The sequence below is a fragment of the Ursus maritimus genome, unplaced genomic scaffold (assembly GCF_017311325.1).
Source record: "Ursus maritimus isolate PB19 unplaced genomic scaffold, ASM1731132v1 scaffold_16, whole genome shotgun sequence".
NCBI lineage: Eukaryota > Metazoa > Chordata > Mammalia > Carnivora > Ursidae > Ursus > Ursus maritimus.
Window position 1 is genome coordinate 16919650 of NW_024424008.1, and position 12703 is coordinate 16932352.

At 39.7% G+C, this 12703-nt stretch overlaps 1 protein-coding gene across 1 annotated transcript in view; it reads right to left on the reverse strand.

Moving 5' to 3' along the window:
- Positions 1-819: 819 nt before the first annotated feature.
- CTSC (cathepsin C) overlaps positions 820-12703 on the reverse strand; it is a 34796-nt gene continuing 22912 nt past the window's right edge. Inside the window, exons 5-7 of the mRNA XM_040630951.1 lie at positions 8335-8450; positions 2797-2928; positions 820-1470 (exon numbers count right to left, since the gene is read on the reverse strand). Of these exons, the coding sequence (XP_040486885.1) occupies positions 968-1470; positions 2797-2928; positions 8335-8450 (751 nt within the window). The 3' untranslated portion in view covers positions 820-967. The remainder of the gene's footprint in view (positions 1471-2796; positions 2929-8334; positions 8451-12703) is intronic.

Genomic DNA, 12703 nt, shown 5'->3' on the forward strand with positions numbered 1-12703 from the left:
TTAGCACAGAGATTTCATATCACCGTGAAATAGCCCTTGGAGATCCCAAAGATCTATCCAAATCTAAACTACTAACTTCCCACTAATTAAGCTATAAATGCTCACCCAGTGAAGGCTGACCAATACTTCCAGATGCAAGATACACCAAAAGAAAGTTTAACCAATATCCATATCTTTATCAAAAATCATTTCTCTTTTTGGCCTCTGGCTCATCAAATATCCAGGGGATAATTTTAGGATTAGCTAGTCATTATTTGAGTATACCCCTTATCATAAAGGTTCATAGTTGTTTGGGTTTTTTTTAATTGAAATACACTCAAATTCTTTTTGTTTTCAAAGTACTTACGTAAGTAATAACCATGAGTCTAACTGAAGGGGTCAATGGTGAAACCTGTTAAGCACACATATAAATTCTCTAATCTATATCACCTGAACACTTACAGAAAAACTTTTTAAAAATGTAATAATCATTGCCATATTGTGATTTTTAAAGATTTTATTTGAGAGAGAGAGAGAGCGTGCTCATGAGCAGGAAGGTGGGTGGGGGGTGGGGGGGAAGCAGAGGGAGAAGCAGACTCCCCGCTGAGTGCAGAGCTGACCTGGGGCGAGATCCCAGGGCCCTAAGATCATGACCTGAAGCAAAGGCAGATGTCCAACTGACTGAATGACCCAGACCCCTCCTCTCGTGATTTTTACAATTTAAAAGTAAGTCTGTTCTCACAAAGACTTTGAAAAATGTAACATATTTGAATTACAAATGATTAACAAAATCCTGCATCTTGTTACTGCAGAGTTGTAAAGTAGGCCAGAGGTCAATTCCAATCAAAGGCAATTTTAATTTTAAAAGCAAAATCTTCATAGGAATCTATCTGGAATCTCCTGCTGCTATAAAAGTCTCCTGTCTGTGAATAAACGAATCCCCTTCCATGACCGCTGGTGGTCAGCAGGAAAGGCTGGGAACTGTACCCTACAATTTAGGAACTGGTGTGGCTGCCACGGCTATGCTCTCAATGGCACACTCATCGGTTCCTCTGCGGATCCGGAAGTAACCATTCTCACCCCAACTAGCGCCCCAGCTGTTTTTAACAATCCAGTAATCCATCCCAGAGGCTGCGTCTGTGCCGTAGCCCACCAGCAAAACGGCATGATTCGTGAGCTCAAAGGGGTTGAAAGGGTCTCGCAGGCCCGTGTGGTAGTAGATCCCCGTGCGGTAGTGGAAGAAGTCATCATAGACTTGAAAAGCAACAGCCATGGGCCCGTGATGGACCAGCTCGAGCTTCATCAGGGCCTCGTTGCAGCCCCCATAGAAACCTCCCACGTAGTGGTAGTCAGAGGAGTAGTAACGGAAGCAGTCCTTCTTCGGTTTGCACGGGTAATCAGCGCCCATGTAGGGGAAGCAGGCCTCTTCCACCAGCCCAAAATCTTGGGCGTATTTTCCTGCGATGAGGTACGGGAAGCCACCTTCACAGCCTGAGGAGGAATAACACACAGTTATTACCCTTGTAGTAGAAAGGGGCACAAAATAAATGGTCCCGTTTCCTTTTTTTCTTTCTTTCTTTTCTACTCCATTAATTCTTTTTTACACTCAGGAGTTGTTCCGGAATTGTTCTTAGCTTAAATGAGACTTCATTTATTCGTCCATAGCCATCTAGCTACCTGTCCTCTCATCCCCTTCTCATGAACAGACAGTTATCTGGCACCTGGTGTGGAAGGTAACTATAGCACAGTGGTCAAGTGGGGAGGCTCTGAAGCCTGACCATGTAGGTTCAAACCCTAAACTGTGGGAAGAATTTAACTTCTCTGTACCCTCTGTACACTTATCTATAGGTAGGCACAGAACCTTCCTTGTAGGATTAAATTAGCTACTTCACGTAAAAGCAATAAAGATTGGCTACTGTCACCATTAATAGCCAGACACAGACACCACAACGTGGTGCTCTTGAAGGAAGTCTTCTCTGACCACCTTCTGCAAAATGGTCTAAATCAGGTCCCCATCACCCTCCTCTAGTCCTTGCCGTACTATGCACATTCATAATCCTGTATTTTTTCTTCAATGTCCCTTTAATTACTTAATTTCTACTTTCCTCACTTCAGTCTAAGCTTCATGGGGGCAAGGACTGTCTTTGATACTCAGTCCCTAGAAGTCATACTGTTGGTGTTTAATAATAAATATTTCAGAAAGACTAAAATGTCCAATGACAAATAATCATTCCTAAGCAGTTTCACTTTCTAGTGGCCAAATCTGGGGTTGAGAGCAGAAAACTTTAAAATGAGAATGTTTTGCTCTAAACCAATTGCCAGTGGGCTTTCTACATCATTACACGAGGCCTGTTCTGAAAGTCAAAGTACAGAATTGTCACTTTCTCCTACAGAGAAACCAGTGTTAGTGTGGTTTTAATACGAATAGGTTTTGGAGTGAAACTTTAGTTGGAACTGAAACTCTAATGTTTAGAAGCTATGTGGCCTTCAAAATATTATAGAACAACTTCATGTCTGTCCCCCATCTATAAATAGGGATATCTACTTCTCAGGGTTTTGAGTGTTATTGGATAATGTACATAAAAGGCTCCAAAGAGCTAGTGCTCATTTAATACATAGTAACTACTGACATTTTGCTGAATGGTGCAGTGGATTCCATGAGACCCACTCATTAATAAGTGATAAGGCTTGATCTCCAGAACTTGCACCCAGGTGCTCTGACTACAGACACTGTGCTCATTATTACAGCATCCTTTTACCTTTGCCAACAGTGGCTAACTATACCCAGGTAAACGGTGCCTGAAATACAACACTCACCCTGAGCATACTGGCTGCAAGAGACCACCTCCTGAGGACTCAAGATTGGGGTCTGTGTGTTGTTGGTTAGTATACGGATTCTTGCTTCCAGCATACCCATAGAAGCAAACGCGTAGCAGCTTCCACATGATGCTGGGAATTGAAAGGAAAGACATGTAACCTGAGGGAACTTTGAAGCACTTACAAAGAAACATAGAAAAATCAGTAATATATTTATATTAAGTGTTGCTGTTGTTGTTCGTAACGATCAGCCCAATATAAGATTCAGTCAACAAATACTATTAACCTTGTTAAACATAAAGATCTCAGCTTTTTCACCAAAAGGCAAATGTTATGACATGGGGCTTTCCTTGAGACTATATTAGGAGGCAAAACAAAACAAAATGAAACCCAAAAAATCCTCTAGTCTCTGCAAAGCAGTTGACAGTGTTCTTGATAATGAAGAAGTGATATAGGTCTACAGCACGCGGAGCCTTTCAGTTGAGAGACAACTATGGAGGGATACACGTGAGCTGAGCTTTTCGGTATGTCAAGAGCAGCATTTTCTTTTTCTTTTTTTTTTTCCTTTTTAAAATATTTATTTATTTATTTGAGAGAGAGAGAAAGAAAGAGTGAGCATGCACACGTTGGGGAGGGGTAGAGGGAGAAAGAGGGAATCCCAAGCAGACTCCCTGCTGAGTGCAGAGCCAAGGCAGGGCTTGATCCCAGGACCTTGAGGTCATGACCTGAGCTAAAACCGAGAGTTGGATGCTCAACTGACTGGGCCACCCAAGCGCCCCTCAAGAGGAGCATTTTCTAAATACTTAACAAATTCTAAGAATGGCTCAGGTATGGGCGTATTAGAGAAAGTTCAATTTACCCACGGTCAAGGAGACGAAATACAACAAAGTCCAAGAAAGGTAAGAGAGTCATTCTAATGATGGATGATAGGATATTTAAGGTGGCCGATGAGGAAGTAAAGCTATAAGGATGGAGGTACTGAAATCGAAAACAGACAGGTTCTAAGGGAATAAGGGGAAGAGCAGTATAGCCTTGGTTCCCTGAAAAGTGTCCCCCAGAGCAAAGAAGAACATGGAAAGTTAGCTACATGGAGATCGAGGAGCAGGGAAAAGAGAACTGCTTTATTCAATACCTGGATGCTCTGGTGAAGACAAAATCCATGTACTTAAGAAGCATATACTAGGAATATAGCTGCTATTTCAAAGGAAGGAAGAATGTTTTATTATGAGGTAATTTATATGAATAATATTATTTTTCTGTGTTTCTTCAACAGGTGTAGGTATATACATACATACATTTAAGAAAATATGGCATGCATGTAATAAAACTGGGATTTCAACTTGTTACAATTCTAGAAAAAAATGAACATAATTTTAATATCTCTATTACCGTAGAGCTTCTTTTACCTCTACCATTGATATAAATTCTACATGGAGATATGCTTGTACCAATGCCAAAACATTGGTATTAAATGTAGTTATACATAATTGATGCGACTCAATGTACTAATATATTATTTACCAAGTTATTTGAATGGTGAGCATTCCCTTATGCACATATAATAAGAATAGACAACAGTATGTGAAAAAAATTCATCCTACATAAAGAGTATGTTGCCTTTGTTCTCTTTAATAAATCTGAATTTAGTAATTTAGTACTGCCTTCCTTAGAGAGAAAAGTATTCAAAAGAATATTATGCATTAGAATACTATCAGGGCCCTGTTTTTCCCTTCCCCAGGTAATGTCAATTCATGTTCCTCCCTGAGTGCAAATGAAAGCCAGGACACTGTAGCTCAGCCTCCAACATCCTAAACTCTATCTTAATTACTTATATTATTTTCCTCAAACTAAACTATGAATTTCCTTAAGCCTACATAGGACATGTGCCTTCTTCATCTACGTGCCCGATGCAATGCAGAAACTCCATGTGTGTTTATAGAAAGAAGATTCAAGTTATGAACAAGAGGACACATATTTACATCCAGGAAAAAAAAAGTGATTTCTTTGGAAGCAGTCAACCTTTCCTTGTTTCTAAGCTACAAGGGAGGCAGAACCTCCTGGGAGCCCTCTGGCGAGGCTCAACACCACCACGGGTCCTGGACTAGAGTCTATTAGAGTTCAACTACCCTTTAACTCTCCCATTTCAGATATTCCCGAAACTTCTCCCTATAAATACCTCAGATTTATCCATCCTTCGACTGCTTTTGCTGCCAAGAGATCACCTAAACTATGAAGAACAGGATGAACGCTTGGAAAAGGATCTTGAATTCATCTAGAACACTATGGACTTGCTAATGTATACACAGAGACTCAGACAGAAGCAATGACCTGTCCAAAGTCACGAAGCTATCAGATGACAGGTGCTAGTGGCTAAGTGTCACCTAATGCAGCTTGTGTTGTTTTCAGTTTATAGGTCTGCATCTACTTTAAAGAATTTTCTAATTTTCTTCTACATTATCTAGTTACTAAATAGGCCAAAGTTAACTGGCACATGTTGTTTTTGAAAAACCATCCAAGTAACACTATCCTTGGGACCCCTCATCAAATAATAGAGTGTCAAAGAACTAGATCAGTGACAGTAAACCGACAAAGTCACTGTTCCTTTCATGAGTCTTCTAATAAATAACATCCCAAGAATCTGGAAATGGCCCCATTTTGGTCATCCAGCATTCCTGGGCCATGGTGACCATAAAAATAATTGCTCCTGCTACTATGCATGGAACCCTCCTCATCTGACCATCCAGCACTATGAGAGGGCTAGGCTACGTGTTCATCCAAGAACTCAGAATGTGCTGTTAACACAGAAATCACGGGAATTAGGTAAGGAGATGACCTTCCCCAAGCCACTGACATTCCTGGAAGAACGTGTCAGCTGCCAAGGAAATCAATGCCTCTTTTCAAACAGTCAAGACCAGAACGTAGATTTTAAAAGGACTATTATCCCTTAAGAAGACTACAACGTGATAAAGAATAAGGGGATCTGACCTAGACAGAGGTCTGCAGTAAATACATTTCCACAATCTCAAATAGGTAATGTGATTTTCACATGGTTTAACTGTATTCGGCTGTAACTTCCCATAGGGGAGAACACACTGAGTTAAGAACAAGGAATCGGAGGTCTTCTCCACCCCCACCCCGTCACTCAGCAGTGTGACCCTGGGCAAGTCACTGGACCTTCCTGACATTTCTTTTTATCTTGGGTGTAAAATGAACAGCATGGAATAGATAATGTAAGGTCTCTGCATTCCAGCTCTAATGGTACAGATGGTATTTAGAACAAGACTTAAATGAACTAGAATTTAGACAGTAGGAAAACACTGCATTTCCTAACTAATGTGACCTGAGAGACACTGTCCCTCTCTCTTGAAGATACAATAATAAATAAAGACAGCACGGTGGAGAGAAGAACCCAGAAAGTCCAAGTCTTCCAATTTCCTAGCTTCTCCTCCCCCTTACACTTGGAAGAAATCTAGCTACATGCCTGGTGCTTAAAGCTGCTTTCAAGTGTAAAGGTAAAACCTCATTTGTCTTCCCAATATTTCTTTTTTTCATTAATCTTGATTTGCTCTCAGAATACAGAAAAGTTGTGAATTCCCTTAACTTGGGTAATTCTGAATTCTGGGTTTTCTAGAACGCTGGTGTTCCTAAAGTGATTGGAAATTTCCAAGAAGCCCTGTTTTTAAGAAGAGAAAATAACTAATTTTCCCCCAACCTAAAGTAAAGAACCAAAAGGAAGTCAAAAGAGGAACCTTTAAAAATTGCCCTTGTCTGTAAAAACCATATTTATAGCACTCAAACAATATGGAACATCAGAGACAATAGCTTTTGCCAAGGTATAAGAAAACCAATGTCAAAGAATTTGGCTTTAAAAAGTCTAATTTCTGCCCCCTGGATTATTGTCTCGTCACCAGTCTATTGTATCTTTTGGGAAGTGAGTGGAACTAAACTTCTCTTTTGACCTTCTCCCAAGCTCCCAGTGAATTTTAAAAACACCTTAAGTAGTTACCCTATTGTATTTTAATATTTTGCTTGCAAATCTTGCTGAACTTAAGTCCCTAGGCCGAGAACCATGCCACAGTAGTCTTTATATCCTCAGCCATTAAAAAAAAAAAAAACGTTAACACATGTTAGATTCTCTATAAACACTCTGTAATACAGCAAAAGCAACCATGTGCCAGGCCCTCAATAATCAACACTTGACATGCATTATTTACTTAATCCTGTCAGATATGTATAGGGAATCTGTTTGATGACAGAGTAAATTTTAATCCTCTTTTAACATCAACCTTTTAATTTCACTTCCCATTCATTCCTCAATTACCTTCAAAGTTCTCTCACTTCCTAACCCTCCTTTCCAAAGAAGCCCTCCCCAGGAGAGGAAAGGTCAGGGAGAATTTTCAGGATCCACATGTTTTCTAGAGCTGAAGAGTCCCAGAAGAACTTGTAGAAGCAAAGACAAAGAGATGAGATCTCTGTCTGTAGGACAGGAACATGGCTGGCTGGCTGCTCTAAGACCTGCGGGAAGTTCTGCACATTCAGAACGCTTGGCAAGAATTCAGTGAGCATGGAACTGAAGGGCTGGGGGTGAACACTGAGGAGTGAGAGGGGCTCATTATCACGGAGTTTCTAGGAAAAGGGAAGGACAACAATTTATCTTTGGGTGTTATTAATTTATAATCCTCTCAGGAGACACTAATCAGAATGTTTCCAGAGAGCAAATACTACACCTATTTTATAGTAACAAATCAGTCATGCGTACTATAATTATTTTCAAAATGAGCTTAGAAGTAATAAACCTGAGTATGGTATAAATGATTCTCCAAGTCATTGTTGGCTAAAATTTAGGATAATAAGATAATTTGCTATCGAGTACTATTAGAGGAAGAGTTATTAAATCAACTCATAGTGGATCAGATTTCCAAATATAATGGGTAAAATGCAATTAGAGTGATACTCTTGGTAAATCTGGGCTGTGCAAGGCGACATTCAGGAAGCATGGTTAATATTTACCATCATATGTCATGTTCTGACATAAAGTGAATTAAAAAGGTCCTTACACAGCTCAAAAAATCTACTTTACCAGAAAAAAATATTTTTAAAGGATCCAGTTTCCTGGGCTCTTACAGTAATTAAAAACTAAATGATGAGGGGCAGGGGAAGGTGGAGAATGGGTGGACAAGTAGCAAAGAAGGATTCCACCAAACCACTTGTAGAAAGAAGACCAATCTTAATTCTATGCAATCCTTAATTTCTACACGAGTCTCTCCTACTGGGGAGGGCAGAGGAGTGTGTCTTACCTATTATTGATTAATTTCATTAGCTAGCTAGAACGTATTTTGAGAAGGATGCTCAAGAATGCTGGGCTCAGTGGAGAGATTATCTATTATCCAAGTCTGTCATGTATACAAAAGGAAGAGGTGGCCATTGGCCGTAAAGTGGGTCATGCCTGTTGCACCTCTGTATCCCCAGAATCTAGAGCCTGACACACAGTAAATGTTCAATAAACATTTCAGAATGAATAAATCAGACTTTTTTTACCTTGGTTTCGAACAGGACTAACAAAATTGGTACCATGAACGTTTCTCCAGTCCCACGATGCTGGCAAACGTAACATCTTCTCATGTATGTCAGCCGTCAATGGTGCAGGTTTGGGCCTGGGATGGAAATACACATCTGACTTCAATATAGAGTAGATGACTTCCTAACCTTTAATTCCATAACTTTAACTACTTGGCTGCCTAGAATCTAGATTCAGGCACAAAGAGCACTTATCCCATCAGTGTTTCCATTACACAGAGTGTCCATTATGCAATGTATCAATGGCTTTCATTATCTTTTTCTTTTTTAGGAACTAGTAACTTTCTTCTATGAAATGACCCTGGTTCTTTTTAGCATGTTTAAATAGCTGCATTTTCTTAAACAGATTTTGACCAAGAAAGTAGACACAAGGGAAGTTGAAGATGGCCTACAAAGGATACAAAGAAAAGAGAGGAACTACAGGTTTGACTCAGAAGATGGTTGGTAGAGATGGTGAGGCAGGTGGAAAAGAAGGGAAGCGGGCACAGAAATTAGAGGTCTCAGTATAAAGTAGACTGACCAGCTCCATCAACAACAGATGAAAATACTTCATCATTATTGAACTGCAACCTATACAATATGGTTGGAAAGTAAGACAGGAAAAGAAAAGTTGCCTGGAACGATGGATAGACACATTGTCTGGAAATGAGAAAATCGTTCTACAAGCTTCTCTGTATTAGCAATTTAAAACAAACAGGATTCCAGCTCTAGACACACTAGATTTCTTGGGAGCTTTCCAAGTCTGCTAAATGACTTCAGTGTTCCATGTCTTTGTGCTGCTGCTCCTTTTATCTAAAATGCCTGTTGCCCACTGCTTAGAAGAAATCCCTTTAGGAGTTTTTCCTTGACTTCTAATTTAAGGACTGCTCCCACAGCAGCCCCTGCTCACCAGCCCCCAAGGAAAATTCATTTCTATGCTCTATCAACTCTTTAGTTAGGACACTATTATACTGATAATATGTATCTTTCTGATACTGTAACTATTTGAATTTCTCATTCAACTTGGCATTGCCAGACTGCACTGTTCTAACTTTCCAGTGGTTATCCTGTGCTTTATACCAGGTTCCAATTTAGTCACTGGTAAAGATTATATCTGGACTTCTTCATGTCCTCTGCAACTACTCCCAAGTAGTTCCCTCCTGCAGATACTTCTTTTAGAGAGGATGCAAGTCAAGGCTAGGACATAATGGAAGGGAGATGAAATAGAGGGAGAGAAAAAAGAACCACATATTAATAGCCATCATAACCTTGAAAATTATAAATATAGACAGCATATTACATACAGAAATGTCAATTTTTCACTAAAATATTAACTAAGCCAGGGACATTGCCGGAAGCTGTATGTGACACAGAGATGAACATGAGGTGGCCTTTGACCATATGAAGGACAGCATTAAGAGACATGAAACAGAGCAATTACAATCACAAATACAAAGAAGTTGTAATGTCGTAAAACATACAACTTGGATAATAATCAAGGTATATAAAAAAGCTATGCACCATGAAAACTATTTATAGGGCAGGGGAAGAAACAAACCAAGAAACAAATCTTAGATACTTCCTTTAAGATTTATAAGTAAGAACTGGGGTATGAACAAATTTTGGAAGGAAATGTTTAGTTTCTGTGATTTCACACTGAGAGGCCAAAAGATTTGATCAATCAATAGGTATCAACTAATTGTCTTGTATATACTTAAGAATACACTAAGTAATTTGAAAGAGAAAGAAAGAATTAAAGTTTGGCAGCAAAATGTAATTTCAGAGCAGGTATCTTAGGGTCATAAAGACCTCCTACAAGTGGTTTAACCACTTACTAGCTGTGTGACATTTGTCAAAGAGTTTAACATCAGAAAACTCCAACTGACTCCTATTTTTAAAATGGATATAATCACAGGTACCTCAAAAGATTATTATAAAAACTCAATGTAGTAATGATTAACAAGTGCTTAGAACAGTTCCTGTCTCTGCAAATCCTTAATAGAGTAAGCTCTTATGATGATAACTACCAGCACCACCACCCATGTCATTAAGAAGACTCAAGATGACGCAGATACATTTATTTAAGCACTCATCTGGCACAAAAGAGGCACTCAAATGTTAACTTGCTTCTTCCTACCATCTTATAAGGCATGGTGTTTACCTGTCAATGCAGACAGACAAAACCAACAATGTGACAATCAATCTCAATGATGTGAAAATGAACAGTGAAAGAGGAATTGGTGAGATAGGAAAGACTGCAAACATACATTATATGCACTAGACATTACAGGCTCTTAATCACTTAGGTCTAGATCCTTTAAGAATCTGGTGAGGGGCACCTGGGTGGCTCAGTCGTTGGGCATCTGCCTTTGGCTCAGGGCATGATCCCGGCGTTCTGGGATCGAGCCCCACATCGGGCTCCTCTGCTATGAGCCTGCTTCTTCCTCTCCCACTCCCCCTGCTTGTGTTCCCTCTCTCGCTGGCTGTCTCTCTCTCTGTCAAATAAATAAATAAAATATTAAAAAAAAAAAAAAAAGAATCTGGTGAAACCTCTGAACTCAGGGAGATAACCATACCCAATACATTTTTTACACTTTTGGCAGTCTCAATGACTCCCTAAATCTCAAGTTAAAAATCTCTGAGAGATTCTATTATGTCACTGGATTCTTATAAGAGAACTAATTCATATACAAAAATACTACCAAAAACCAGGCAGCCAGACCACAATGTCTGCTTCAGTATTTCCCATTTCACTCAATTCTATCTCCTATCTCTAAACTTCTATGGAGCCTCAGCCTTAAAAGCAGACCTTCATAAAGCTAGCCTTGCTCTAAAAACAAAGGTGGTTGGGTGGAGGGACAGAAGTGTCAAACATATAAGAAGCATGGCCCATGATGCATGGCCAAGCAATCGTGTCTGAGGCTTAAATCTTTCAGGCGGGAGCTCCAGGGCCCATAGGCTTAAATGCTGACACTTCTTCTTCGCACACTCCTTTGGATTTTCATTTAACAGTTCTCGACTTCCTGTCTCACACATGCACAGTGTAACTCCGTCACTTTAGCAAATCTGAGAAGGGACACAACATGCTCCCTTTTCCTAATTTCCATTAACCAGAGCATCTCATAGACTAGAAATTCCTTAGCATACACTTCAATACTGTATGAGATTCTTTTGAGAAAGGGGCAGCATAATGAGAGAATGCTATCAGTTGGGATAGGAAAATTCTTCATACAGGCTTGTGGTTGAAAAATATCAAAGCATTAGGATTATTAGTCTGCAAATGTAAAAATTAGAAATGCATTTTAGTTAGTTAACCAATTAGTGGCCTGTTCAAATAAAATTTGAACCCAAAACTCTATAGATACTAAGGAAATAATCACTGTATTCTCTGAAAACTAGAAAATGTTTCAATGTACTAAGGGGGGAAAATAACCTACCTAACCAACTTATTGAGTCCCAGTGACTCCCTATTGGTTTCTAGTTCTCTGCCCTTCAGTTATACGAATTTCTCTTGGAACAAGGTATGGCATCATAGGAATTTCCTTGGCCATTTAACCCATGTTAAGGGACCATATATTCCGATAGATCCAGCTATCATTTGGAGGAAATTTTTAAAAATCTGCCAAATTCCTGACTATATAAATTCAAAGTATTTTTGACCCAGTTTCCTAAAGTAAGAAGTATGCTATGGGGCATGTAAGCTAAAGATGGGAAGTGTCACTTCTGGTTGAGGGTAGGAGAGGTACACTGATAAAGAAGAAGCAATTTTTTTTGCTGAACCTTATAACAGAGAGGGTTTTGAGATTTTTACAGGTGACAAATCTCACAGTTATTGTAGGTAAGTTGAGGGGTACTTGAAGCAAAGGGAGAGGCATGAATGGAGGTAATCTGAAAGCAAAGATTTTGGTAATTGTGTGTCATATTGTTTGAAAACGCGTCATGGTACTAAATACAGGCATGGTCAAATTCACATGGCTTTGGTTACCAGGTTAAATGTATTCATGAGATAACAGGCAGTGACACAACCATAGCTGGATACAGGAAGATGAAACTGGCATTTTAGAGAATGGCTGAGAATGGGGGCTGTGGGAGGGAAAGAGACCCAAGAGACAGGACTAGAGAGAGATAGGCGGTGGGAGGCTGATCCATAATGCAGCACAGAAATGACAAAACCCTAGACCGGCATGTAGAAAATGGCCTGGGAATGATGGAAGTGGCAGATGCTGTGAAAGCAAGATCCAGAAATAGGACTTGGAGAGCACCAGAAGATCTATGGAAAGGAGAGGGAGACGGGTGGAACAAAGATAACCTAAAAAGTGTAAGTTGCAATGATCAATAAAATGGCGGGCAA